This window comes from Tinamus guttatus, unplaced genomic scaffold (assembly GCF_059628265.1).
Source record: "Tinamus guttatus ecotype Peru unplaced genomic scaffold, ASM5962826v1 Tinamus_guttatus_pri_ptg000123l, whole genome shotgun sequence".
Taxonomy (NCBI): Eukaryota; Metazoa; Chordata; class Aves; order Tinamiformes; family Tinamidae; genus Tinamus; species Tinamus guttatus.
In genome coordinates this window covers 1715478-1742316 of record NW_028288657.1, presented here as the reverse complement: position 1 = coordinate 1742316, position 26839 = coordinate 1715478, and the positions used below count along the sequence as shown (strand labels likewise).

Below are 26839 nucleotides of genomic sequence, written 5' to 3'. Positions count from 1 at the left end.
TTGGGACGGTGCCTGGTGACACTGGGGGGGGGGTCTCCCCTTATCAGACCTGGCTCTTGCGGCCGGTCTCGGTTGTCCCCACGCTGTCCCACGTGTCACCTGCCCAGGTGCCAGGCTTTGACCTTTGGCTAACGCCGGGGCCCTGGCAAGTTCTCCCTTGGCTTAATCATGCCCAGGAATTCTCCCCTTGGGCTAATTTCCCGCCGGGAGCTGTTTGGGAAGCTGCCGGGGTGCAGCAGCCGCGGAACCGCACCCAGGAGGTGCCCGTGCGCTGGCGGAGGAAATGATTCCTCCCCAGGAATCCGGGTACCGGCACTTGGAGATTCCTCTGGGATGAGAGGGACGCGATAAGATCCGGGGCGGTAGGAAGGGTTTCCCGTCGCTCCATCCGCTCCTCTGCTGGGAGCTGCGGACAGAGACCGGCAGCGTCTTCCCGTTGCGGGCGCCCGATCCAAGCCGGGAACGTGGGGCGGCAGCGCCGGCTGCGCCCTCCGCCCTAGCGCGCCGTCCCCGGGGGTGACGTCCCTGTGACCTGCGTGACCGGCATTCTGTGTCCTGTGTGGCAGGGCTGGCTGGCAGGTGAGCGCCTCGCGTGCCAGGACGCCGCTCCGCTCGGGAGCTTCCCAAGGACGTCGCCGTCGCTCGCGTCCCTTGCGCCTGGACAGTGGGAGCGGGTGCGGGAGCGGCCGGAATTAACCCAGTGCGGGCGTCATGAGAGGATCCGCGCCGGCGCCCGCGGCCTCGTGGAAAAAGCAGTGACAGCTCCTGGAAGCGCCAACTCCCTCGGGCTCCTCCAATGCCGGCGCAGGGATGGACTCCACCTTGTCCCCGTGAGGAGACTCTGCATGTTCCCAGCGGCCGCACGGGGCTTCTACCGGCTTCTCCGCGCCAGGACTTGCCCGGCGGCACCTCGGGAGACCCCCGGCTCGCACGGAGGCTTCCCGGATCCACGGAGGAACCCACGTACATTTTCCACCTTCCTCGCGCTCCTCGGCGCCGTGTCTGAACCCCGCAGGGCGCCCAGCCGTGCCCGTTTGCCGAGCGGCTCTCCCTGATCTTCCCGCATTCCCCGGAGCCCCCAAAGGATGTGAACTTTGGAATGGGGTCTCTGAGCGGCTGCAGACTCGGTGCACGTGTGAGACTGTTGCTGCACGACAGCAGGACTGCCTAGGCACTGCCTTCCGCTGCGGCCGCGGGTGGCAGGGCCCAGCCTTGCCCGGCCCTTCACCATGTTCCTCCTGCTCCCTTTTGACAGCCTGGTCGTTAACCTGCTGGGCATTTCCTTAACTGTCCTCTTCACTCTGCTCCTGGTTTTCATCATTGTGCCAGCCATTTTTGGAGTCTCCTTCGGCATCCGCAAGGTTTACATGAAAACGTTGCTAAAGATTTTCCAGGTAAGTCGCGTTGGCCGAATTTGCAAGGAGAAGGTTGGCTTGGAGGTGGCACCTGGAGGTGCCAGCGATGGCTGGTGGCCCACGCAGGCACCTCAGCCTGGTGCAGCCCTCTGCTCAGGGGCCGTTTTGCCCCCGTTGTTAGTAAATCTGCAAGGATTTTCAATAGCTCTGTTGCAAGAAAGCGGCTGCTTGGATGGGTCGATGTCCCGGGCAAAGCAGAGAGTTGCAGCTGGATAGGAAAGGAAGCCCAGGGTGTGGATGGGCCGCGCTCCGAGGGCTGCTTATCTTGGAGAGCTGTCTGGGAGAAGCAGAAGCAGCAGCCCCGGCGATGCGTGGCCAGGAGCAGTGCTCTCCATGCCTGTTTTTATCCCCGAGCTCCCTGCCGAGTCCGGCAGCCCTCTCGGCCCGGGGAAACCAAGTGGAATTTTCCAGGTCGGGCTACACCATTCTCCTGGTTTGCTGGGCTGTTCCCAGCCGGGACCTTTCCCGGCTCAAGTCTCTGGGGAGACCAGAACTTTAGCCAAAGGCCCAAGAAATGGGACTCTGCCAGCCCACCCTGACAGCCCAAGGAAAAGGAAAGTTTAAGACCTACCCTGTGCTTTATAGGGAAGTTTCACGTTCCTAGATGTAGAATTCAAGGTACTAAAGGATTTGTGGTGCAGATGCTGTTGTCAGAACAGGTCTGGACTTCCCTGTGAGAGCTCCCAGTGTTCGGGTCTTTCTGGTTCCTCCCGAAAACGTGAGCTGTGAATGGAAACACATGGGGCTTAGTGAGGTGCTTCATTAACACGGTTTAGTGGCTGACGTGGAAGAAAAGTTCTAATTGTGCAGTTTAATGGTTCAAAATTGCATTTTGGGGGAAGAGCAGCAGTGGCAGCCGTTACCTGAATCAGGGAGAGGAAAGATCCCATCTCCTCGTGAGATCGTCTTTTAGTGGCAGCCTGAAAACAGCCTTTGGTAGGAGCTTGGAAGAAATGCGAACTGCAAAGCAGTGCCAGCCCCGTGATCTCCCCACGCTGCGGTGCCGCCAGCGGGACACACGCAGGTGACAAGGTCCATCTGGGCACTCCAGTGGCACCCGCATTCCAGGCGCAGCCGAGCCTAGAGGACACGGAGGAGCAGGACGTGCTGCTGTGCCGTCTCCTCCGGATCTGCCTGGGGTTTCTCCCCTCCGGGGCTCTGCCGTGCAGCACAGGACACACATGGGTGCCCACTGGGGCTTTCCTGGCCACCATCTGTCCCCTGTGTGACCGTCACCAGCCCCTGCTGCTCAAACCGCTTCCCAGCCCCGTCCCTGCTCCCGCGTTACTCATTTCTCGGTCCCTCCCGCGCTCTTTTTCCGGAGGCTCCGGAGCCGTGCTCCCGCTGGAAGCTGGAGCGGAGGCTGCGGGTTCCCGGGGTGCCGCTGACCCGCGCGCGTCTCTTGCAGTGGGCGACGCTGAGGATAGAGCGCGGCGCCAAGGAGAAGAACCACCCGCTCTACAAGCCCTACGTCAACGGTGAGAGCCGGGCTGGGCGCGTGTGGAGCCCAGGAGGCCTCACGGGAGATGGGAACAGGGAATTCCTTCCCTCGGGATTGGTGGGAGGGCTGGTTTGTACCTCCCTAGGCATGGATGGGCATGGAGAAAGGGAGGGGGCCCTGTGGGGACAAGGGTCCGGGCTTGTAGCTGCCTCTGGGGACAAGTCACCGAGCTGGGAGCTCTCTTGCAGGGATCATTGCAAAGGAGCCCACGTCGCTGGAAGAGGAGATCAAGGAGATCCGCCGGAGCGGCAGCGGCAAAGCCCTGGACGCTCCCGAGTTCGAGCTCTCCGATATCTTCTACTTCTGCCGCAAAGGCATTGAGACCATCATGGACGATGAAGTGACCAAGAGGTTTTCGGCGGAAGAGCTGGAGTCCTGGAACCTCCTCAGCAGGACCAACTACAACTTCCAGTACATCAGCCTGCGCCTCACGGTGCTCTGGGGCCTGGGCATGCTCATCCGCTACTGCTTCCTGCTGCCCCTCAGGTGAGTGTGGAGGGAAGAGCTGCCCCTCAGGTGAGTGTGGAGGGAAGAGCTGCTCCCCGGGCACCCCGGCCTCTGCTCAGCACCATCGAACACTTCTTGGTGGTGGCCAGTGACAGGACAAGGGGTAACGGGTGTAAGTAGAAACCCAGGCAGTTCCATCTCCATGTGAGGAAGAACTTCACTGTGAGGGTGACAGAGCCCTGTGGAGTCTCCTTCTCTGGAGATCTTCAAACCTGCCTGGATGCCACCCTGTGCCCCGTGCTCCAGGTGTCCCTGCTGAGCAGGGGGCTGGTCTAGATGATCCCTAGAGGTCCCTTCCAACCCCAACCATTCTGGGATTCGGTGTGATCAGGCTGCTGCATCCGCAGGGCCTGTGGCCTGGCTTTGCCAGCGTGTGACTTGGCTCTCTCTGCAGGATAGCCCTGGCCTTTACTGGCATCAGCTTGTTGGTGACCGGTACCACAGTGGTGGGATATTTGCCAAATGGAAGGTGAGTTGGTCTTGGAGGGAAAAGGCCCAAGTTTGATTCTCTTACGGGTCGGTGCTCGCAAGCTGACAGCAAAACCCAGCACGGGAGGTGTTTGCATGAGGCGAGGTGAAATCCAAGCTGGATCTTGCTGCTCTGAGCGCCCAGCATGGTCTCTGTGCTGCAGGTGCAAGGAGTTCCTGAGCAGACACGTCCACCTCATGTGCTACCGCATCTGCGTGCGCGCCCTCACCGCCATCATCACCTACCACGACCGGTAAGGCCACGTTCCCATCGGATGCTCCGTGCTGTGCCGCCCGCAGGCCTCGCGCTCGCTCCCTCCTCCTCATCTCTGCCCGTGTTTTCACATCTAGGGAAAACCGACCGCGGAACGGCGGCATCTGCGTGGCCAACCACACGTCCCCCATCGACGTGATCATCCTGGCCAGCGATGGCTACTACGCCATGGTGAGCCCCGCGCGCGCCCGCCCGCGCCGCGGCCCCGGCGCCCGTGACCCGCTGCTCCTCGCCCTCTCCAGGTGGGACAGATCCACGGAGGCCTCATGGGCGTCATCCAGAGAGCCATGGTCAAGGCCTGTCCCCACGTCTGGTTCGAGCGCTCCGAAGTCAAGGATCGTCACCTCGTCGCCAAAAGGTGCCGCAGGGGAGGGCTGGGAGCCGGGGTGAGGAAACCGCCTCCCCTCGTGGCTGCTGGGGGCTTTGGGCACTGTCCCCTGTGCCCAGGTGGTCCCCAGGGGCTGCAGGGTGCCCTGAGCACTGCTCATCAGCAGCTCTCTTCGCTCCAGGCTGACAGAGCACGTCCAGGACAAGAGCAAACTGCCCATCCTGATCTTCCCCGAAGGTGAGTTGTGGAGCCCCCAGGGGAAAGGGCACGTGGAGGCAGCTCCTGCTCTCCATTACTGCCCTTCTTGTGCAGCCGAGGGCCTTGAGACCCTTCCCAAGGCAGGGGCCATGATGTGTTTTAAGAGCTCGTTGTGTAGCTCCAACTCGAACTGCCTTGGAAAGGGAAGTTGAGGGGATGGTGCTCACCTCTTGCAGGCACCTGCATCAACAACACGTCCGTGATGATGTTCAAGAAGGGAAGCTTCGAGATCGGAGCCACCGTTTATCCCGTAGCCATTAAGGTAGGAGAAGGCAAATATTCCCAGGGCACGAGCAGCCCTCTGCTGCGTGCGAGCGCAATTCCCGCATTCCACGAGCTCTCCCGTCTCCGCAGTACGACCCGCAGTTCGGAGACGCCTTTTGGAACAGCAGCAAGTACGGCATGGTCACCTACCTCCTGCGCATGATGACCAGCTGGGCCATCGTTTGCAGCGTCTGGTACCTGCCCCCGATGACCCGGCAGGTGAGGAGGCGGGAATGGGCCCCGGAGCTGCTCCCTCTTCCCGCTTTGCTCCGGCTCCTCTTTCCCGCAGCCCGAGGAGGACGCCGTGCAGTTTGCCAACCGCGTGAAGTCGGCCATCGCCAGGCAGGGAGGCCTCGTGGATCTGCTCTGGTGGGTCCCTTCCTCCTCGGTCCTGGCTCCCAGTGGGTGCTGCTTTGCTGCGGTGCAAAGTTTGGCTCTCGGGCAGACTAAACTGGTGGGGAGGCAGAGATAGATCGTTCCTCCGAGCTCCACTGGAGTGGAGTCCGCTCTCCTCTGGAGTTAGGACCAAATTTTTGGCTTATGTCGTGTGTTTTGGGCCCCAGGGCCTCGTTCTGTGCCCCCAGCTTGCAGCGGGGTGCCGAGGCCGGGAAGCAGCGGCGCAGGGGGAAGATTTTGCTCTTGTGACCACAAAACTCTTTCCCCAGGGATGGAGGCCTGAAGAGGGAGAAGGTGAAGGACACGTTCAAGGAGGAACAACAGAAACTCTACAGCAAAATGATTGTAGGCAACCACGAAGACCGGAGCCGCTCGTGAGCCGGCAGCAGCCCCGCGCCGGGGCCGCATCCGGAGCGGCTCCTCGGACTGTGGCTACTCCGGAGCCGCTCGGACTCGCTCCTCCGTCCTCTGGCTTTTGTCCCTGGAGGCACTTTTGCTGCCTGGGGGCCTTCAGGGGCCCTGGGCAGCTCTTGGCAAATTTGCCTTCTTGTTACTGTTACAGTGAAGCCTCTTGCAGGGGCAATATTAAATGAAACACTTCTGGTGTCGGCTGTTGCGTACGGTGTTTGCGCGCCCGGGATAGGGCTCGTGTGCGGATCCGGTGTGCGGGAGAAGCCAGGGAGCCTTCCCGAGCCTGCGCCTCTCGCGTCGGCGGCGTAAAACCCTCGGGAACGGGACGCGGCCCTTTCCAGCGTCACTTCCATGAGGAAAAATCCTCCCTCTTCTGCCGTCGTCCTGTCCTGTCTTGACCTAACCCATTGCTTCTCCAGCAGCTCCGTGACAGCCTCTTTCCTGGAGACCCTCAAGCAGGGGGGGATCAATCTCCTTGGAAGCCTCTGGAATTGCAGCATGCCGGGCTCTTCCCAGTGGCGTGCAGGAGCCCAGGACAGGTGGTGACCCGGATTCCCCATTTACCCTTGTGCTCTCACCCCCTCTTCCCCTCCCGTTAGGGTTTCTGCTGGCCCTGCTGCAAACGCTGTTCCCTGTTGTGTCACCTGCACGAGGAGGAGGCAACGCATTAAACGTAGCAGAAACATCTGCTACTGCTCAGGTTAGGACCACTCGTCTGCTTAAGGAACTTTAAATGCACAAGAGCCAAGGTAGTCTCCCTCCTGCTTGTCTTTAATTCCAATTTTAATTTTCCTACAGCAAAACAGAGGCCAAAACCTTGCCCTAACCTCCGTTTACTAGTTACCTTGTATTTTGTGCCATTACTGTGCTATGTCAAATAGAGGTTTTAGTATTATTTAATGTTCTCTTGGTTTGTTTTAGTTTTGGAGTTACAAAATAATAACAAAATCTGTTAGACATAGCGCAGTAATCGAAGCGATCTGTTAAAGCGCAATTCTGGGGAATATTTCCATATTTCATCGATTCCCTTTCGTTCCTTGCGTGCGCCCGCGGAGCCGCGTTGGCTACGCAAACACCGCGGCTCCGCTCCCACCGTCACCGTCAACATCCAGACGGGAGAAATCCGGAGCCGCCGCGAAATCGCTGCCGTCAGATCCCAGTTTCCCATTACCGCCCTCGCTCCGGTCGCCGATCCGGGGCAGGAATCAGCCCGGCTGCTCCGGGGCAGTGGATACCGGGCGGATGAGGATGCAACATCCATCTCACCTCCGTCCCCCTCCCGGTCAATACATCTCTCTCCGATGGGAAAGTTAATAAATTTCGCTCTAGATTAAAAGTATCGATCATTTCATTTGTAAGCGATAAATAACCGGGGGGGGCGCCGGCAGCGGCCGCCCGGCCGCCCGCGGGGGCCGGGGGCTCTCATATGCATTCAGCCCGGCTGCCGGCATCGATTTGCTATTAGTCTCCTTGCACCACCCAGGAGCACATCATTCCCCGGGCCGCTATTAATGGCCTTTTGATAAATAATCACTTGTAAGTCAATAAATTTTTATTAAACAGCGTGGCGCTTTGATTTATGAAAATCCGACGGGGTTTGTCTGGGGGAGAAGCGATGTGGAATTGAAGCGGGGCTGCCATCCATCTGCCTGCCAGGCCGGCCCGGCTGCTGCCGATCGGACCGACCTGGTTCCCGCGGCCGCGAGGAGGCAGCTGCGAGCGCCGGCATGCGCTGAGCACGGGTGCAGTGCAAGGACGCAGGGTGCAAGGGTGCGCGGTGCAGGCAGTCAGGGTGCACGTGCAAGGTGCACGGTGCAAGGTTTCCTGGTGCAAGGGTGCGTGGTGCACAGTGCACGTGGTCAGGGTGCACGTGCAAGGTGCACGGTGCAAGGTTTCCTGGTGCAGGGGTGCACGGTGCATGTTGCATGTGGTCAGGGTGCACGTGCAAGGTGCACGGTGGAAGGCTTCCTGGTGCAAGGGTGCGTGGTGCACAGTGCATGTGGTCAGGGTGCATGTGCAAGGTGCACGGTGCAAGGTTTCCTGGTGCAAGGGTGCGTGGTGCATGTTGCATGTGGTCAGGGTGCACATGCAAGGTGCACGGTGCAAGGTTTCCTGATGCAAGGCTGCATGGTGCATGTTGCATGTGGTCAGGGTGCACGTGCAAGGTGCACGGTGCAAGGTTTCCTGGTGCAAGGGTGTGCGGTGCATGTTGCATGCGGTCAGGGTGCACGTGCAAGGTGCACGGTGCAAGGGTGCACGGTGCATGCGGTCAGGGTGCACGTGCAAGGTGCACGGTGCAAGGTTTCCTGGTGCAAGGGTGCACGGTGCAAGTTGCATGCTGCGAGGTTGCACGGTGCAAGGGTGCTTGTTGCATGTGGCAAGGGTAAACAGTGCAAGGATACACGGTGCAAGGGTGTGCAGTGCAAGGCTGCAAGGTGCAAGGGGGTGCCTTGCAAGGGTTCTTGGTGCAAGGTGCATGTTGCAGGAGGACATGGTGCAAGAGTGCAGTGCAAGGGTGCACAACCCAAGGTGTGTGTTGCACGGGTGAACAGTGCAAGGTTTCACTGTACAAGGTGCACGGGGCAAGGGTGTGCAGTGCAGGTGTGCACGGTGCAAGGGGTAATGGTGCAAGGGTGCACAGTGCAAGGTTTCACAGTGCAAGAGTGCACACTGGTGCAAAGTTGCACGGTACAAGGGGCTTGGTGCAAGGGTTCGCCATGCAAGGTGCATGTCACAAAGCACGCAGTGCAAAGGTGCTTGGTGCAAGGGTGCTCGGTGCAGGGGTGCGCGATGCCCCACGCTCTCCCCATGTTTCAGCCCCAGCTCCGCCGCTCCGGGATCTCCGCTCTCCTGCAGGAGCGGAGCGGGCAGAGCTGGCGGCCCGGCCGCAGCTGCGATTTGTCACTCTGGGGCTGCCACGGGCCCTTTGCCACCTGCTTTATTTGTCTCCCGGCCCTGACGTGGCATCGGACAGGTGTTAAACTACTTAATCACTTTAAAATTGTTTTAATTTTCTGTTTTGTATTGATCGCCACCGCGCCAATTAATCAGCTCACTGGACCAGGCGGTTAGTACATTAAAAATTGTCAGCGGCGCCGGGCAGCGGAGAAAATGTCAAAAAAAATATCCCGGCGGCAGCTCGGCCCTTCTCCCGCGGCGCCGCCAACCGCGGGATCCGGCACCGCGCGGCCACCGCTCTGCCCTCCCCGGGATTTGTCCCTTGGGAGCGGAGCTGCAGGCGCGTTACCCCTATGGGATTCCCGACGCTGGGAAGCCTGGCACGGCCCGCTCCAACCCGGCTCCGACCCGGCTCGCTCCGACCCGGCTCACTCCGATCCGGCGCTGCGGGCAGCCCCAAGGCCCCATTCCCGGGCGCAAACATTGGCGCTATGGAGGCGGCATCAATCGCGCGGCCCCGACAGGTGAATGGGCCGCCAAGATAAATGATATTTATTCGCCGCTAATCGGTTCCTGCGGGAGGCCCCGACGAGGGACTTTGGAAGCGGCAGCTCCCGCGGGTGCCGGCGCCTCGTGGCACTGCCCCCCGCTCGCCCGTGCCGGTCCCACGCGCTCCCGCTCCATGAAACTCGGCACTCGGATGGGGATGGGACCTTTATTTGAGCCGCGCGCGGTGCTCCCGGGACGAGGGACGCGGCCTCCGTCCTCCTCCCGGGATCAGGGATGGCTCGGCAGGACTGGGAATGGCTCCGGGATTTGTGATTGCTCCCCAGGAGCAGGGGTGGCTCCTGCGACCAGGGATGCCCAAGGATCAGGGTTGGCTTCTGGATCAGGGAGGGCTCCCTAAGATCAGAGATGGCTCCTGGGGCCAGAGATGGGTCCTCAGGCTCTGGGATGGCTCTTGGGATCAGGGATGGCTCCTCAGAACCGAGGATGGCTCCCAGGATCAGGAATGGCTCCAGGGACCCGGGATTGCTCCCCAGGATCAGAGACGTCTCCTGGGATCAGGGAAGGGCTCCCCAGGACCAAGGATGAATCCCGGGATCAGGGAGGGCTGCCAAGGATCGGCAATGGCTCCCAGGATCAGGAATGGCTCCCCAGGACAACGGATGTCTCCTGAGACCCAGGATGGCTCCCCAGGGATCATGGATGGCTCCCCAGGGCCAGGAATGGCTCCCAGGGCCAGGGATGGATCCTGGGATATCAGGGATGGCTCCCGGGATCATGGAAGGCTCCTCAGGATCAGGAACAGCTCCCCGGGACCAGGAATGGCTCCCAGGGCCAGGGATGGCTCTCCAGGGCCAAGGATGGATCCTGGGATATCAGGGATGTCTCCCGGGATCACGGATGGCTCCGCAGGATCAGGAACGTCTCCCCGGAACCAGGAATGGCTCCCTGGGACCAGGAATGGCTCCCAGGGCCAAGGATGGATCCTGGGATATCAGGGCTGGCTCCCGGGATCACGGATGGCTCCCCGGGACCAGGAATGGCTCCCGGGGTCAGGGATGTCCCCCCGGGCGCTGCTCAGCCGCTGGGCGATCCCAGGCCCAGCGCGGAGAAGGCGGCGCGGTGCTTCCGCAGCAGCAGCCGGATCTTCTCGTCATCCGAGTCGGGATCCAGGGGCTTGTTGTACTCGTCGTCCTCGGGCTCCGAGGCCGCCCGCTCGCCGCCCCCGGCCCGCTGCGAGGAGGACGAAGGCTCCAGGGCGCTCTTCTTCCTCCACTTGGTCCGACGGTTCTGGAACCAAACCTGGAGCCCAGCAGCGGCACCGTCAGCCGCAGCGCCCGGCGCCGGCCGGTCCCGCCGGCGCGAACTCACCTTCACCTGCGACTCGGTCATGCCGAGGGAATACGCGAGCCGGGCGCGCTCCGGCCCCGCCAGGTACTTGGTCTGCTCGAACGTCTTCTCCAGCGCGAAGATCTGGTGGCCCGTGAAGGTGGGACGCGTGTGCTTCTTCTTGTGCAGCCCCTCGGCGAGGTGCGCCGGGGCTGCGGGAGCCGCCGTGAGTGCCGCATCCCGCTCCGCATCGCGCTCCTCAGCCTGCTCTGCATCCTGCTCTGCATCCCGCTCTGCATCCCACTCGGCATCTTGCTCCGTATCCCGCTCCACATCCCACTCTGCATTCTGCTCCTCATCCCCCTCTGCATCCTGCTTCTCAGCCTGCTCTGCATCCCGCTCCGCATTCTGTTCTGCATCCTACTCCTCATCCGACTCTGCATCCCTCTCCTCATGCTGCTCCTCATCCCGCTCCACATCCCTCTGCATCCCGCTCCACATCCCACTCCTCATCCCACTCCACATCCCCTTCCGCATCCCTCTTTGCATCCTGCTCCCCATTCCGCTCCCCATCCCGCTCCACATACCACACCACATCCCTCTCCCCATCCCATTCTGCATCCTGCTCTACATCCTGCTCCGCATCCTGCTCCACAGCCAGCCCCGGCACCGAGCGCCCCCTCCCTAGGTCAGTCCACCCGGCATGGAGGTCCCAGCAACCTGTCCCCATCCCGGCCCCGCTGGAGCTGGTGCTCGGAGCAGCCCCAGTCCCTAAGTGGGACTCCTGGAGCAGCCTCAGGCTCCGGGACGGGGCTGGGACGCGACTCCCTGCAGCGCCGCCACCATCCCGGCCCTTCATCCCTCCCGTCCGGCCAAGTAAAGAGTTAATCCCGGCGCCGGCCCCGTTCCCACCAGGAGGAGCCTCCCGCGCCCCTTCCCGGGCCGTGTCCCCGTGTCCCGCCGCGGCGCCCCGTACTTACGGCCGCCGCAGGGCCGCCCGCCGCGCCACTCCGGGGCGGCCTCGGCCCAGCAGCTCCGAGCCCGCGGCACCAGGTCGCTGCCGGCCTTGGGGAAGGCGCCCACCTGGGGGCCGTAGTAGACGCCCTGGGCGCCGAGGCCGCCGAAGGCTCCGGAGTGCGGGTAGCCGGGCAGGAGGCCGGCGGGGGCCGCGGCCGCCGGGCGCCCCAGGATGTCGGAGATGCCGTGCGGGGTCCCGGCGGGCAGCGCGGGTGCCGCCAGCTTGTAGAAGGAGCCCTGCACCGCGTACTGGCACACGGGCGCCTTGGCCTCGCCGAAGGGAGGCCCGTTGAGCAGGAAGGCGCCGGGCACGTTGGCCTCCATGGCGCTGGTGCTAGATCCCGACGCCCTGCGCACTGACGCCCATCCCCGGCGCCTCGGGGCTGCGCGGCCGCCCCGGCGCCGCCGGCACTGCCACCGCGGTGGCCCCGTCGGGCTGGCGCGGGCGGCACCGGTCCCGGGTGCCACCGGCGCCGGAGCCTCAACTTGGGCTTGGGCACGGGGACATTTCTCTGATAAAGACGGGGCCCATTAGAATAGGCGGCCCCCATTGGCTGGCCAGCTTGCAGGCCGCGCTCTCATTGGCCGGCTTGTCGCGGGCTGGCCTGCTATTGGCTGTGCCGTGGGGCCAGCCCAGGATTGGCTGGGGACAGACAAATTGCCCTTTGAAAGCTGGCGGCGCTGGGGACGCGGCAGAGCGCGCGGTGACGGACGGACGGACGGGACGGGACAGGACGGGACGGGATGGGACGGGATGGGACGGGATGGATGGACAGACAGATGGGACGGGATGGGATGGGACGGGAACTGGGCGCTGATGGAACAGCCCCATGGGACCCGCCGTGCCATCCCCATTGGGGACACAGTGTCATCCTCATGGGACACACAGTGCCATCCCAATGGGACGTGCAGTGTTATCCCCATGGGACACGCGTGCTATCCCCATGGGACACGCAGTGTCACCTCTATGTGGGACACAGCGTCATCCCCCTGGGGGCCACAGTGTCATCCTCATGGGACGTGCAGTGCCATCCCCATGGGACACACAGTGCCACCCCCCACCCCACCCCAGGACACGCAGTGTCATCTCCGTGGGACACAGGCTGTTATCCCCATGGGACATGCAGTGCCACCCCCATTCGCATGGCGCTCGTGCTCGCGCATTCCCCGCGCGGGCACCAGCAGAAGCGCATGGAGCGCCAATGCTCCGCATGGGCCGCCCCTTCCCCGGCTCCGTGGGCATCGGGAGCGTCATCCCGTCCCCTTCCACGCGGTGGGACAAGGGAGACCCTCCCTGGGCGCCCTGCACCCCTCTCCAGCCCCCAGGAAGCAGACGCGAGACGCGGCCGGTGTCATTTTCTTTATTAATCCGTAGTCTGGTAGCTGGTGTACAGGGAAATGATCTATACATCCGGGGCTAAGACAGGGAGATCCAAAAGGCTCGTTTCCATAACGATTAAAAAAATGAACAGAAAGTAACTTGGAGAAACTTCTAGGAAGCGTCTAGTGCGCAGCCCGCGGTATTCCCGCGGCTCCGGGCGGGCACGGCGCCCCGGGGCAGCCCTACGAGCGGTGGGAGCGCAAAGCGGAGCCGCGGCCGCTGCCCGGCGCGCGGGCAGCACAGCACATTCCCTACGGAGCACGCGAGGCCGAAGCGGGGACCCGCGCACGGCTCTACGGCGCTGCTATCGGCGGCGGGAGCGGCGGGTCGAGGGGGGAACGGGTTGCGTTCGGCAAGGGGGATGCACGGATGGAGGGATGGATGGAGGGATGGATGGGGCTCCAACTCTGGGATTCAGTTGGCTCTTGGCTTCGCTTCCTCTTGGCCCACCACCTTGCCAAGCAGCTCCGTGGCCACCGGATTGGGCTCCCGGGCTGCAAACGTGCCGGGCCCGGTTTCGGACGGAGCCAGGGGCCGTGGCACGGGGACTGCTCGCACGCGGCCCCCCAGAGCGGCCGGAGCCGCAGCCGGAGCGCGCGGCAGCGCTGCCCATTCCCGCTGCAGCCCCCGGTTGCAGGGCCAGCAGCGTCGGGCCCGGTGCCCTAGCGGGGGGACAAGGGACCCCGCGGAGCCCTCGCGCTGCCGCTCCGTCCCCGAGCACCTCCAGCTTCACCCCGGCCGGAGCCCGAGGCGGGATCTGGGCGCCGAGCGTCCCTGGGGGTTTGCATAGTATTTATTGGTTCGTATACACGAGGCTGATCGCTGTACAGGTTGCGCTTTCAACACAAGCAACGAGCTCAGCGCTCCGGCCAGAGCCCTGCCCTGAGCGGGGACGTCGCACGTGCCGGGGGCCCGGGGCCGCGCGGGCGCACGCGGGCGCTCCTGCCCCCGGCGCGTGCGGCCGGCCCGGCTGGGGCCGCGCGGCGGCGACGGAGGCGGCTCCGTCGGCGTTAAGTACTGTAGCTCATGCGTCGGCAGTCGGTCGGTCATGCGAGTAGGGCGGGGAGTTTTGTCTCGTACGGAAATCATGCCATTAGCCTATAGAAACACGTACAGCCGGCCCTGCTGCCCTCCGCGCGCTCCGCTCCTCTCTCCTCGTCGCAGTGTGGGTCAGGACATGGGGGCGTTCAGTGCTTCGGTGTCGAGGTGACGTCCTGGAGGGACACAGAGAGACGCGGCGTCACCGGCGGCGAGCGGAGCCGAGCGCACGGCCCGCACGGGGACTGCGAGCACAGCGGGGCTTCGAGGGCTGCCCCTGGCTCCTGCACAGCCCGGCGGGTGGCCGTGGGGACGTTGCAGGCCCGTGTCCTGCCACCTGCTCGCGTGCGCAGGGCCGAGCGGCAAGAGCACGGCCGGCGCGGGGACAGGGGCAGCGGCCATGTGGGGACAGGGGCAACGTGCCAGGCGCCCGGGAGAGAGGAGCGGGCAACGGGCACGGCCTCCCGCGCAGCCCGCCTCGCTGCCGCCCTCTCGTGCCGCCTCTCGTGCTGCTCCTGCATGCGCGGGAAGGGGACAGCTCTGTCCTGGAGGGGACGCGCGGCGGCCCCGGGCGCAGGCCGGGAGGGAGAGCGCAGGTTACCTCCAAAGAGGCCCTTGGAGGGGGTCACTGCTTCCCCCTTTTGAGGCTGGCGCGTTTCACTACGTGAGCGCCCATCCTGCCCCCGGAGACCTCCAGTTTCGGCACGCGGCCTCGCACCTCCTCCTGAGCGAGCCGCAGGGGCAGGAGGCGGCGCGCAGCCCGGCGGACGGACGGACGGAGAGACAGGAGAGGACAGGAGAAGGAAAGGCAGAGTCAGGTGGCAGAAGACACTGAGCAAGAGGCGCGACAGGAGAGGAGGAAGGACAGGAGAGAGGCCAGGGCGGCTGCGCGCCGCGCCGTACCTTGGCCCCCAGAGCATCCCGGTGGAGGCCGGCGTATTTCATGAAGTGGTCGGCCTCGGCCTCCAGGTCACGGGTGTCCGGCAGGGAGCCCTCCAGGAGCAGCTCCTCGCGCTCCCGCGCGCCGTCCGCGGCGCCGGGGCCCAGGTGCCGCACCACCTTCCGGATGACCTGCGCGAGCGGGGCCGGGGCGTCACCGGCTGCGGCGCGGCCGGGCACAGCGCCAGCACCGCATCCCGCATGGTGCATCCTGCACCACATCCCTTATCCTGCATCCTGCATCCCGATCCTGCATGGTGCATCCTGCATGGCGCATCCCACAGCCTGCAGCCTGCATCCTGCATCCCGATCCTGCATGGTGCATCCTGCACCACATCCCTTACCCTGCGTCCTGTATCCTGCACCCTGCGTCCCATGCCCTGCATCCCTTACCCTGCATCCCACATCCCACATCCCGCATCCTGCACCCCGATCCTGCATGGTGCATCCTGCACCACATCTCTTACCCCGCATCCTGCATCCTGCCTCCTGCGCCCTGCGTCCCATGCCCTGCATCCTGCACCCTGTGCCCCATCCAGCTGGAGCGGCGCCGTCACTGTCCCCAGCAGCACCCACTGCCAGCCCCATGCCCCGGCCACTCACCTTCTTGGTGACGATATTGCCTTCGTCATCGGTGAACTGCTCCTCCGTCACCTGCTCTCCAGGCACATTGAGGACTTCGTTCCCCTGCAGCAAGACAGGGACAGGGGGGTGTCTCAAGGGGGTCCCTCTGCACTGGGACAACTCGCTGACGTGCACCCAGTGCCCACCGTCCTCCTGCCGGCGCTTCCGCCCCTTCCCGATACCTTCACGAGGACGCGCCGGCGGACCACCCTGGTGGAGAACGACTCCTCGTCGTCCGCCAGCCCCTGGCGCTCCCCGAGCTCCTTGTCCAGCTCGCGGTGAGCGTGCCGGAGCAGGAAGCGCACGGAGCCCCGGGCGATGTGCAGCACGTTCTGGCAGCTGACCAGGAAGAAGGCCAGCAGCACCAGGACGATCAGCAGCTGCGCCAGGAAAGCCCACATGCCGCCCGGCGGCCCCCGGCGCCCGGCCCGCCGCTCAGACCCCTGCCATGGCCCCGCGGAGCCCCCCGGCGCGCTGCCCCGCGCGCGAGCGAGCGGCCGTAACTCGAGCCGCGCGGATCAGCTGCCCGCGGGCGGAGGGGGCACCAGCTGGGGTGTCCTTTGCTCTCGCTTCTGCCTGTGCTGTCAGAGGTGACAGCGCCGCGCGGTCACCGCCAGCAGTGGGGACAGCCCCGTCCCCCTCTCCCCACAAGCCCAGCTCTGATTGCACGTGCGGCCTCAGCGCAGCGCCCGGGGCAAGCTCAGCCCTCGGCGGAGCTCCAGGGCCCCGGGCATCGCGAGCGACACTGCCGAGCGGAGCAGCAGCCAACGTGTGACACCAACGTGTGACACCAACATGTGGCACCCTGTCCCTCGCCCAGGGCTCTGGCGCTGTGGCAGGGCGCCCGGCTTGGCCCCCGGGGCAGCTCTATTTCTGGGCACGCTGCGCCCGGGGCCGGCAGCTCTTGGCCGGGGGCCGAGGGAGAGGCTCTATTAGGCAGCGAGCAGGGTGGCGGCGCGGTTATAAATGGAGCGCAGGCGCTCGCGCGCGGCGCGAACCCGGCTATTCTGGGCCGGAGAGGCCCCGGCGGAGGCCGGGGGCGGGCGGCTTGCCAGGACACCTCCACTCTCGCAGCCCAGGTCGGCTCACGACGGGGCTGCCCGCGCGGCGTCCGTCTGCCGTGGTCCAGCTCTCCTGGCTCTTACCCTCCTCTGCCCAAGGAAGCTGCTCTCGGTGTCCTGCTGCCAGCGGCCGAAGGGCTGGCCCGCGGGGCGCTGCGGCTGCCAGTCGCTGTCCTCTGCGGAGCTGATCCGCATGGGCTCCACGCCTGGCACCAGGACCTGCTCCTGCTCCTGGCCCCGCACCCCGGCGGCCGTAGTGTGTGTCAGGCGCAGCCCGTGGGTGACCCCCTCCTGCCAGGAGCCCGCTGTCAGGTCCTGTAGGCAGGAGATAAAGGAGCCTTCTGCATTCCAGTCCCTCAGCCTGGGCACCGGAGAGGGACAGGGACAGGGAGAGAGAGACAGAGAGAGAGAGGCAGTCAGCTTGGCCGCGCACTCGCTGCGCCGCGGAGCACCAGCCTGCCTCTCGCCCCCGCGCGCCCCCGGCTCCGTCCGCGCGGCCTCCCAGCGCATCCAGGGCCTGGAAAAAAGCAGGATGAGGTGCAAAGGCACCTCCTCCCCCCAAAAAGCAGAACGAGATGCAGAGGCACCTCCTGTCCTCATGCTCCCTGCCTGTCCCCCGGCTCTCTCTGGGCCCTGCACCGTGGCGTGCAATGGGGTCTAAGGCAGCCTCCTGCACCAGCAGGCTCTGCTGGGGACCGCAGCGGGGTCGGTGCCACCAAGAGCACGGCAGGAGGTGGCACGAGCTGAGCTGGCTCTGCCCTACGTATGGGGCCTGGGTGGCTGCACGGGCTCTGCGAGGAGCCCCGCAGAGCATCTCCAGAGAGGTGCCAGGGGCTCAGCCACTGCCTGCGCGCAGGAGCGCGGGCTCCGGAGCCCCTCAGGAGCGAGCCAGGCTGGGAGATGCCTGCAGCTGGCCCAGCACGGGGCAATAGCTGTGGACGCAGCTCCGCTCCCCTCCCACGGCCTCGCCGGCACCCCGGGCCGCAGTACCTGCCGTCACTCTTCTCAGCAATGTGGCTCACAGTAGGCGATGCCGTGATCCGGGCTTGCACCTTCTGCTGAACTGAAACGAGAGAGACTTCACTCTCCGCGTCCTCCTCCGCGTCCGTCCGCGGCTGGCGGTCACCGGCTGGCGTCTTCCCCTCTGGCCTCTGACCCTCCTCCTGCTCTAGCAGGTCAATCAGGCCGTTCATGGCATCTGAGTCCACTGTGTCATCCTCAACCAGGTCCATGGAGCCCAGGTGGTCTGGGCCATGCGCGTCTGCCAGGGGCTGACCCGGGAATCGGCCTTCGCTTGTGGCATCCGAGTCCTCGGCCTTGCTGCACTCCAGAGAGGAGTCCTCAGCAGTCACCAGTGACGGCGTGAGCCCCGAGGACCACACCTGCATGTCGGACATCTCCATCAGGGCGTCCTGCTCGGTGGCAGCCATGGGGATGGCATCCATGATGGCCACCTCATTCCAGTACTGGTCGGCACGCAGCGGGGACGGCAGTGTGTAATGCAGGGAGGCAGGGGACAGCAGCTCGTCCTGCAGCGAAGCACAACCTACATGGGCAGACAGAGGCGACATCTCCAGCGGCCGTCTCCCCCGCGCACCCAAGCGCAGCTGGGCGAAGGGGAGCAGCCTCGGAGCGGGAGCCTGCCCTGGGGACAGCATTTTCCTGGCCACGCTGCTCCCCGCCTGGCCAGGGTGGCTGGCGGCAGCGGTGGCCTTTGCACGGTCCCTCTTGCCCACGCAAGCACCACAATGACCCCTCCGAGCACCAGCTCCAAGCTGGGCAAGCCCCAGGGTGCTAAGGGCACCGTCTGGGGTGGGCAGAGGCTGCCCGGCCACCCCAGCTGCCACGTGCTGGCCTGGAGCTCGCGGGCACCCACCATGGGAGCTCACCCTCCCGCACGGTGCAGCGGAGCACCGGGGTGGGCGCTGCTGCTCGGGGCCCTGGCACATGCCTACAAGCCTGGCTGAGTCTCCAGGGCTACCAGTAGCCACCAGGTCCTTGCTTGAGGCAGAGCAGACAGCCTCGGCGCACAACGTGGCACTGCCACCCAGGCAGGGGCTTTGCCAGCCCCGGGCCACGTTTTCACCGCCGAGACCTGTCCTGCTGCGCAGGCAGGCGGGAATGGCCAGCGGCAGCCATGGAATGCGGGGGAGCTGTTCCCATGGGAAGCAAGCCATGCAGGGGGATGCACTGGGAAGCGCCGGGGCAGAGCGGAGGCGGGAGGAGGTGGCCGGGGGCTGCTGCGGGGCCGCACAGCCATGCACGGGACAGTCCCTCGTGCCACGCGGTCGCCGGAGCTGGACGCGGCTCCCGGAGGGCTCAGCTGAGGTGGAGACAGTGGAGACAGGCAGCGGAGGAGGATGAGAGAAGGAGAGGCCAGGATGAGCTCAGAGGAGAGAAGTGGCAAGAAGTGACCCACGGAAGTGCCCACACCTGATGGCGCTGCGTGGCGTGTTTGAGAGAGCACAGAAGAAGGGGAGAGAGCGATGAGCAGGAGCGGCACGAGGCAGTGCCCACCCCTGCTCGGGGGTCGCACGCTGCAGCTGAGCCCGCCCCAGGGCGCCTCGGCACAACCCAGGCCACGTCCAGGGACATCCCTCCTCCCCGGCAGTCGGGATGAGGACGCATTAGTGTCTGTCCTGCCCGGAGAGCTCCAGAGAAGGCGGATTTCCACCTGAGCCTGGCACAGCGGCTGCATCCGTCTGCCTGCGCCGGTGGGCACGGGCCACCTCGGAGCTCTCCTGGGGCTCCCCCGTCCTGGCGGGCACCCAGGACTCACCATTCATCTGGGAGGGCGAGAGGGAATAGTCCCTGTCCGTGTAGCGCCAGCTGCCCTTGTGGCTGCGGCTCTGCCGCCCGGAGCCCTCCAGCGTGCTCACGATCTCGCTGCGGTCGATGTTCCTCAGCGCCGTGTAGAGGCTCTCGACTGCGGGGGGAAGTCGGGGTGGGCAAGGCAGGCAGGGGGGAGCGTGAAACGTCCCCCCAAGGCCAGCCGGGGCCCTGTGCTGCGCGCCGGAGCACGCCACGAGCGCACACACTGCTGGGAGGCCCCGCACGCCCACCCGGCAGAGCCCCGCTCAGGGCACCTGCCCCAGGTGCTCCCAGAGAGCAGGATCGGGCACTGCTGGGCCCATCGGCCGCCCTGGGCAGCCCCCGGCAGCAGGACTGGCACCGGGCACGGCGGGTACTCACTCTTGGCGTTCTTGCCCTCGCGGCTGACCCAGAGGTTGAGTAAAGCCATGCTCTGCTCCAGCAGGGAGTTGGGGTTCTCCACTCGTATCCTGTTGATGTCCTCCACCCCAAACTGCAGCTCGCGGGCCAGTTCTGGGGGAAGACACCACATCTAAGCACCACGCTCCGGCACCCGCCGCCGGCTCCCGAGACGAAAAGGCTCAGGATGTTGTGAGGGGCTCAGCCGGACCCAGCGGACACAGCACCCAGCCAGGCACAGCAGAAGCTGCAGGAGCTGGGCATGTTTCCAGCCTTCCAAAGTGCCTGGTTTTGGAGGAGTCTCGTGCGTGAGTCTTGCAGTGTCAACTCACCTGCCCAGCTGAGGCCCAGCTGCTCCGCTATATCGACCATCTTCTGGTCCGCCCTGTCCGTGCTGCTCAGCGAGCCTGCGTGGGCAGAGGGAAGCCCCAGCTTCAGCTGCGCGGGGCCCTGCACCAGGGCGGGAGGTAGCGGGGCTGCCAGGGCTCTGCGCAGACTTATGGGCATTGCACTTGCCTTGCAGGGCACCCCAGGGCAGGGCGGAGGAAGGCACTAGGGAAAGGGAACCTGCCCTAGCTTGTGGGTGTGACAGGATCAGCCTTTTCACGTGGCCTGGGCATCCCTACCCCCGGGAGCGGGCGAGGGGGGCACGGAGAGGCCCGCGGGTGCCGTACCGAGGCTGCTCTCGCTGAGGATGCTGTATCGCTCCCGCAGAGCCAGCGGCGTCAGCGTCCTCCTCCGCTCCTCGCTGCCGCTGCCCTGCTCGAGGGCACAGAGCAAGGGGTTACCAGCCTGCAGAGATGGGGCAGCAGCTCTGCCCCGACAGCGCCGCTTCTCCCAAAGCAGCACAGCCACCCGGAGCCGCTGGGGAAGGAAAGGTGCCCGGCAAGGGCCATTCCCTGTGCCCGTGGGAGGGAAAGGGCCTCCTGCCTCATCCCACAAGTCCCAGAACGGCACTGACCTTGGTGCAGGGCGGTATAGTGATGTTCAGGTGGCAGAGGACATGCTGCAGGTCCTCGTACTTCATGGCCTTGCGCAGGAAGGACAGGGAGCCGCTAGCTTCCCGGCTGCTGTCCCGCACCTGCACGGAAAGAGCCAGCTCAGAGGGGCCCGTGCAGGGCAGGAGCAGGGACCGCTCTGCAGCTCGGCCCCGGGAATTGCCCTTACCTTGATGGGGATGGCGAGCCGGTTCTCCCGGAAGGACTGGAAGAGGAAGGTGCGTGGCTGCGCGGCCTTCCTGATAGGCACCAGGTTGCCCGAAAGCTCCACGTGTAGAGGCATCCCCTCCACCACCTGGCAGGGGAGCAGGAAACAGGCTCAGCCCTTTTGCTGCCAGTGCTGGATGGGGACAGGTAATCCCCAGATTCCCTGGATCAGGGCCAGGCCCTGCAGGCATCAGTCCCCCCTCACCGGGCAGTCGTCACGCTGCGGGGGGACATACCTCAATGTCACGGCTGCGGGCCACCTCTGTGAAGTTCTCATGCTGCTCCAAAGTCTTGTCGACCTTGTCATCGGTCATGCAGTAGCAGCGCAGCCGGCCTTCCCGCGCATCGTTCATCTTGGCAAACACCACAAATTTGGCCATGTAGGGCACGGCTGTCAGCTCCTTGTACAGCGTGGTGGCAAAGTGCACGGCCTCAGCTGTGCGTGGGCAGTCTGCCAGCCAGAACCTGCGGGAGGGCCGGGTCAGAGAAACTGCAGGGACGGCCAGGCCAGGGGCACCAAGAGAGCTGTCCCCAGCCTGGGTGCATGTCACACGTGTGTCCCCAGGCATACGGAGGCAGCCCGCACGCTCAAGGCTCTTGTCCCCCTGCCCAACACATGTGAATGTGGCAGCGACTGTGAGCACAGAGGCTGCACCCTGGGATGGCCTCAATTCCTGGTACCCCCTGGCCGCCCGTGGCTCACCTGGCAGACACGTTGGTGGTAAAGTTGGCACACTCATTGGCATAGACCAGCTTTGTGGTGCCCGTTATATCTTCCCACTGAGCTTGGGCTGTCCCTCCTGCAGCAGAAAGCAAGGGTGAGCAAGATGTCTTCCCTCCTGGAGTCCCCCCTGCTGGGACCTGCTTAGGTCCCAGGAGCTGCATCCCACCTTGGCCACCAGCCTGACCCCGTTTTAGTGCCGTGCATCCTCACCGATGACGCTGCAGAGCAGGCGCAGGCTGGTGGTGTCTCCCTCGCCGCTGTCCCGGGGGCTGTCCTTCCAGGACGGAGGCAGCGGGATGCGGAGGCCGATGGGCCGGTGGAATTTCCTCCGCCGTGGCTCCACCGTGACGATGGGGCTGAAGGTGGCCTGGTTCCCCAGCAGCTTGGTCACCAGCTCGTCGGGCACGGGCTGCGCCTGTGGGCAGCACGGGGCAGGTGTCAGGGCTCTTGGGCAGGAGCCCAGCTGGCCTCCAGCCCCCCGGGCTCACCTGCAGGGCCAGCTTGACCCTCTTGGTGACGGCAGTCTCCGGGAAGGTGGCCTGCACCATGGGCACCAGCGTGCTTTTCAGACACCCTCCCTCAGGGCCGATGAGGTCGCAGTCCTGGCAAATCCGAGACATGACCACGAAGTAGAGAGGGAAATCTGTGGTGATGATGCGGCAGATCCTTTTCTTCTCCAGCTCCTCCTGGCTCTCCAGCTCTGCAAGAGCAGCACAGCGACCGGGATCAGGGTCCCTATTGCGAGCAGCCACCATGGCCAGCGTCCCCATGCCGCCACGCGCCGTCCCGCTCACCCTCATCCATGCCGTGGAGCAGCTGCTCCAGGTAGCTGTCCTCGTAGCGGTTGCGGTGCTCCTTCCACACGGAGCCGTTCTCGCTGCGCAGCACCACGAGCTCGCGGTCCCCGCGCCCGCACGACGCGAAGTGCGGGATCTCCACCATCACCGGGCTGCGGGCGGCACCGCGACACGGTGACAGCGAGCCCGGGATGGAGCCAGCCGAGGGGACATGGCCATCCCGCTCTGCATCTCCATGGAGGGAGGTTGGGGACGTGTCCTCACCTCAGGAACTGCGCGCCCGCGGGCCCCAGGGCGATGATGCGGCTGGCCAGGCCTTCCTCCTCGGCGAGCGGCGGCGGCGCCGGCAGCTTCTGCGGCTTCACGAGGCGGCAGGTGATGCGGGTCGGCGCGGCGCAGCTGCGCGGCGGCACCACCACGCGCAGCCCGTGGTGCCGGCTGCCCCGCATGGAGCCACCGCGCGCGTCCACCATGAAGCTCACGAGGAACCTGTGGAGAGGGCAGCACAGGACGGGGAGCTGCAGCCCCGCGAGGCGCCGCCACCGCCGCCATGGCCGGCCGTGAGGGGCTGGGCGCTCACCCTGTGTGCACGGGGCTGGCCACGGGGCTGATGTTGTCCGAGGTCTCCGTGGCGGGGCTGCTGGGGATGAGCGAGTCCTCGTCGAACTCCTTGGAGGGCTGCGTGACACGGGCGGCTTGAGGCAGCTCCTCACGGGCCACCCGCGACATGGCGCCGCGTGGGGAGCTCGCGACATGGCACCATGTGAGGAGCTCACGACATGGCGCCGCGTGGGGAGCTCGCGACACGGTGCCATGTGAGGAGCTCATGACAGGGCGCCATGTGAGGAGTTCATGACATGGTGCCATGTGAGGAGCTCACGACAGGGGGACATGTGAGGAGCTCACAGCATGGTTCCATGTGAGGAGCTCGTGACACGGCGCCATGTGAGGAGTTCATGACATGGTGCCATGTGAGGAGCTCACGACAAGGGGACATGTGAGGAGCTCACGACATGGTTCCATGTGAGGAGCTCGTGACACGGCGCCATGTGAGGAGTTCATGACATGGTGCCATGTGAGGAGCTCACGACAGGGCGCCATGTGAGGAGCTCGTGACATGGTACCACATGAGGAGCTCGTGACACGCTGCCACGTGAGGACGTCGCGACACGGCGCCCGCGCTCCCCACAGCGCCGTGCGTGGTGCTCACCTCCTGTGGGGACACCGAGGGCGCCTGCCACAGGCTCGCTTGCTCGCCCTCCGCCTCCGCGGATCCCCCCTGCTCCGGCTCCTCAGCTCTGGTCACCACCGTTTCAGGTGGCGCCGGTGGGACAGCTGGAGACTCCGCACTGCGCGGGAGAGGACAGTGGTGGTCACTCAAAGAGGGACCCTCAGACAAGCCCCCTTTTCCATCACCCAGGGAATCGGCAGCGAACTGAAATCCAGGGATCCTGGGTTTCAGACTCCTTGCTGCAGACGTCCCCCCTCGCCGCCCGGTGGGTCCTCGTACTTTTGCTCCTGGGTGGTCTCGGTCACCAGCTCCAGCAGCTCCCTCTTGCCCTCCTGCTCCCTGGCCTCGGCCGGCTTGGTCTTGGGCACGAGCAGCTCCTCCTCTGCAAGCAAGAGGTGCGCTGAGACACCGAGGGTAGGAGCACGGGGAGCACCGGTCCCCCACTCCGGGATGGAGCCGGTAGCATCTGCCGAGCCCTGGGAGCTCGCCCAGCTTTGCCAGCTCTGCCCAAAGCACGGAACTGGCGCCAGGGTGATGGGCAGCATGGAGGACCCCCCCCAGCATTGGCACCCTCGCCCAGAAGGGCCGAGGGCGGTTGTGGAGCGGCACCAGCGCTCGGCAGAGCCGGGGGCGGGCAGGGGACACGGAGGGACAGCCCCGTTCATGCAGTCACATCACAGCGAGCAGCACAGACATGGACGGGCGGAGATGGCGGGGCCGGCGCCGCGGCGCAGCGCGACTCAGCAGATGGATGTGGCGTGCGGATGGGTTAGTGGCTGTGGGGGTGAGATGGGCCATTGAGCCAGGGTTGTGGGGACACACGTTTCATACCCATCAGAGTGACATGAGCAGTGCCTGCAAAGTAAGAAGAGGCAAAGGTGAGGTGCTGCCGGAGGGAGCGCGAGGGCTCCGCACGCGGACGGGCCCTGCCGGGTGCTCTGCAAGGCCGGGGCACGGCACCTGCACGGAGTCGTGGACTCTTGCACAGTGCCGGGGAAGGTTGTGGGCCAGGAGGTGCCACCAAGAGGTTCGTGGGTTCTTGACCCAACAGGGCCACTCAGCTCCCCCAAGGACCCCAGCGTGTTCCCAGGTCCCACCCCTCACCTTCATCCTCTGACACATCCAGGATCTCATCCACCGTCTCTGGGAAGCTCATGCGATGCTTTTCACCAACTGACTGCAAGAGCAGAGGGGAGTCGGAGCAAGCTCAGATGCTGCCCAGCCCTGCGGGCATCAGCTTCACATGGGCCTGGGCTCCCACACTGGAGCTTGGCCATGTTCTCCTGGCTCCCGGCATCCCTCCAGGCACTCACCGGGATGCCAGTTTCCTCCGTGACGGTCTTCAGCACGTCCGTGACCGAAATGTAGCCGAGACGCTTTGCAATGGCCAGAGGGGTGGTGCCGTTCTGCGCAAGGAGACGGGACATGGGGCCGCTGCAGCCGCATCGGGAGGGCGCCCAAGCTCGTCCCGGGGCAAGCGAGAGCCCTGCTCACCGTGCTGATCTCGTTGGGAGATGCACCGTGCTTCAGCAGCAGCGTCACGATGTCGGTGTGGCCCTGCTGCGCCGCTTGGTGCAGGGGGGTGTAGCCCAGCTACAGGGGGGACACACGGGGCTGCTGTCACCTCCAGGGCTCCGTGCCACCACAGGAAGGCCCACAGGCCTGGAGCACAAAGGGTGCTCCCGACCATGCGGAGCGAAGGGCTCGGAGCAAAGGAGCAGGGGCAGCCTGAGCCTTCCCCACCACCCCTCAGGTGCTGCTCAAGGGGCCTCGGAGCCGTCTCTGTACCTTCGTCTTGGCGTTGACGTCAGCCTGGTGCTGCAGCAAGAACTTCACCAGCTTGATGTTCCCGTAGTGGCTAGCCACGTGCAGCGGGGTGTAGCCCATCTGAAAGACAAGGCAAGTCAGGGCATTCTCGTCCGCGCTTTCTGCCACCCCGGCTTGGTGTGCTGATCCCATGGACACCGCGCTGCGCCCAGGGATGCAGCAGGGAGTGGACAAGAAGCATTCCCGTGATGCAGACAGCATGGGAAGGAATGCCTGAGCGAGGGAAGAGCCTTGCACAGAGGGACAGGAGAGCAAGGCTGCTCTCGGAGGGAGCCCGAGATGCGATTCCTCCACGCATTTGCACCCTCCATCAGGGTCGACCCTCCAACTTACCCTGGTTGTGGCATCCACTGCGACTCCATGTTTCACCAGAACATCAGCAACCGGTACATGCCCCTCTTGGGCCACGAGGTGGAGAGGAGTCAGGCCACTCTGCAGAAGGAGGAGGTCACGGGCTCAGTGGCGATGCCACCACTGTGGCTGTCTACTAAGATGTCCTGGCAAAGCGCAAGTTACCTTGTTGCCAAGGTTGCCGTTGGCCTGCTTGGAGAAGAGCAGTGTCACCATGTCCGCGTGGCCCTCCTGGGAAGCCAGGTGCAGGGGGGTGACTCCCTGCAGGGACTCGGCGTTTGCAGAAGCTCCGTATTGCAGCAAGCTGCTGGCCACCTCCATCTGGTTCTGCTTGGCCGCGATGTGCAGCGGCGTGTAGCCGTTCTGCAAGGAGAGAGGAGCCGTCGCGCGGGGCTCAGGTGCCTTCCTGCCTCTCCAAAGCAGCTCTGCAGCCAAACCACCTCCTCGGCACAGAGGGAGGACCCGTCCCCATGCACCCCGTGATGCCCCGTGCAGCCTTACCCAGGCCGGGCTGTGCGGGGAGCTGCCCTTGGGAAGCAGCAGCTTGACAATCTCCAGGTTGTTGTGGTGCACGGCCACGTGCAGGGGCGTCAGGCCGTTCTGGGAAGGGGTAGGAGCAGGGAGAAGTGAGATGGAGGCTGTGGCCATCCCGCTCCTGCGCAGCCGCGGGAGCAGCGCTCACCTTCCCCGCGGCGTTGGGGTGAGCATCCCGCGCCAGGAGCAGCTCCGCCACGTCCACCTTCCCGTACTTGGCTGCAACGTGCAGAGGGGTAAATCCTTTCTGGGGAGAAAGGGAGCCCGTCACAGGGGGCACAGGGCCGGCGAGACGAGGACCGCCACGTGCACGGGCAGGGAGGAGGCGGCCCCGTCCGCGGGCC

General features: G+C 65.1%; 3 protein-coding genes across 4 annotated transcripts in view; 1 reads left to right on the top strand and 2 right to left on the bottom strand.

Annotated features, from left to right (window-relative positions):
• The first annotated feature begins 1213 nt into the window (after positions 1 to 1213).
• Positions 1214 to 5912, top strand: GPAT4 (glycerol-3-phosphate acyltransferase 4). The gene is made up of 12 exons (XM_088521434.1): positions 1214 to 1394; positions 2824 to 2893; positions 3105 to 3402; positions 3818 to 3892; positions 4056 to 4145; positions 4243 to 4336; positions 4408 to 4523; positions 4675 to 4730; positions 4928 to 5013; positions 5106 to 5234; positions 5305 to 5384; positions 5681 to 5912. The coding sequence occupies exons 1-12, from the start codon at positions 1230 to 1232 to the stop codon at positions 5787 to 5789; spliced, it is 1368 nt and encodes a 455-aa protein (XP_088377560.1). The 5' UTR covers positions 1214 to 1229; the 3' UTR covers positions 5790 to 5912.
• Positions 5913 to 10304: 4392 nt separating this feature from the next.
• NKX6-3 (NK6 homeobox 3) lies at positions 10305 to 11957 on the bottom strand. Its single transcript, XM_088521435.1, has 3 exons — positions 11537 to 11957; positions 10599 to 10768; positions 10305 to 10529 (listed from the first exon to the last, which is right to left on the bottom strand). The coding sequence occupies exons 1-3, from the start codon at positions 11895 to 11897 to the stop codon at positions 10305 to 10307; spliced, it is 756 nt and encodes a 251-aa protein (XP_088377561.1). The 5' UTR covers positions 11898 to 11957.
• A 2622-nt stretch (positions 11958 to 14579) lies between these two features.
• Positions 14580 to 26839, bottom strand: part of ANK1 (ankyrin 1) — a 34061-nt gene continuing 21801 nt past the window's right edge. For both annotated transcript variants that reach the window (XM_088521449.1, XM_088521450.1), the window contains exons 15-43: positions 26644 to 26742; positions 26463 to 26561; positions 26127 to 26324; positions 25944 to 26042; positions 25572 to 25670; positions 25278 to 25376; positions 25097 to 25189; positions 24888 to 24960; positions 24615 to 24638; positions 24063 to 24165; positions 23763 to 23901; positions 23133 to 23230; positions 22817 to 23041; positions 22550 to 22704; positions 22244 to 22455; positions 21966 to 22170; positions 21735 to 21831; positions 21268 to 21496; positions 20994 to 21119; positions 20788 to 20907; positions 20501 to 20585; positions 20159 to 20233; positions 19809 to 19940; positions 19396 to 19542; positions 17607 to 18162; positions 16701 to 16977; positions 15535 to 15618; positions 14896 to 15063; positions 14580 to 14716 (exon numbers count right to left, since the gene is read on the bottom strand). In XM_088521449.1, coding sequence (XP_088377575.1) covers positions 14618 to 14716; positions 14896 to 15063; positions 15535 to 15618; positions 16701 to 16977; positions 17607 to 18162; positions 19396 to 19542; positions 19809 to 19940; positions 20159 to 20233; positions 20501 to 20585; positions 20788 to 20907; positions 20994 to 21119; positions 21268 to 21496; positions 21735 to 21831; positions 21966 to 22170; positions 22244 to 22455; positions 22550 to 22704; positions 22817 to 23041; positions 23133 to 23230; positions 23763 to 23901; positions 24063 to 24165; positions 24615 to 24638; positions 24888 to 24960; positions 25097 to 25189; positions 25278 to 25376; positions 25572 to 25670; positions 25944 to 26042; positions 26127 to 26324; positions 26463 to 26561; positions 26644 to 26742 — 4215 coding nt within the window. In that variant the 3' untranslated portion in view covers positions 14580 to 14617. The remainder of the gene's footprint in view (positions 14717 to 14895; positions 15064 to 15534; positions 15619 to 16700; positions 16978 to 17606; positions 18163 to 19395; positions 19543 to 19808; positions 19941 to 20158; positions 20234 to 20500; positions 20586 to 20787; positions 20908 to 20993; positions 21120 to 21267; positions 21497 to 21734; positions 21832 to 21965; positions 22171 to 22243; positions 22456 to 22549; positions 22705 to 22816; positions 23042 to 23132; positions 23231 to 23762; positions 23902 to 24062; positions 24166 to 24614; positions 24639 to 24887; positions 24961 to 25096; positions 25190 to 25277; positions 25377 to 25571; positions 25671 to 25943; positions 26043 to 26126; positions 26325 to 26462; positions 26562 to 26643; positions 26743 to 26839) is intronic.

Excerpts from the sequence above, each read along its gene's own strand:
- NKX6-3 (XM_088521435.1), bottom strand. The coding sequence starts at position 11,897 with ATGGAGGCCAACGTGCCCGGCGCCTTCCTGCTCAACGGGCCTCCCTTC. Across the intron at positions 10,769-11,536 it reads CGGGCGGCCCTGCGGCGGCC|CCCCGGCGCACCTCGCCGAG; the intron begins GTAAGTACGGGG and ends CGGCTCCCGCAG. Across the intron at positions 10,530-10,598 it reads TGACCGAGTCGCAGGTGAAG|GTTTGGTTCCAGAACCGTCG; the intron begins GTGAGTTCGCGC and ends GCTGGGCTCCAG.
- GPAT4 (XM_088521434.1), top strand. The coding sequence starts at position 1,230 with ATGTTCCTCCTGCTCCCTTTTGACAGCCTGGTCGTTAACCTGCTGGGC. Across the intron at positions 3,893-4,055 it reads GGATATTTGCCAAATGGAAG|GTGCAAGGAGTTCCTGAGCA; the intron begins GTGAGTTGGTCT and ends TCTGTGCTGCAG. Across the intron at positions 5,014-5,105 it reads TTTATCCCGTAGCCATTAAG|TACGACCCGCAGTTCGGAGA; the intron begins GTAGGAGAAGGC and ends CCGTCTCCGCAG.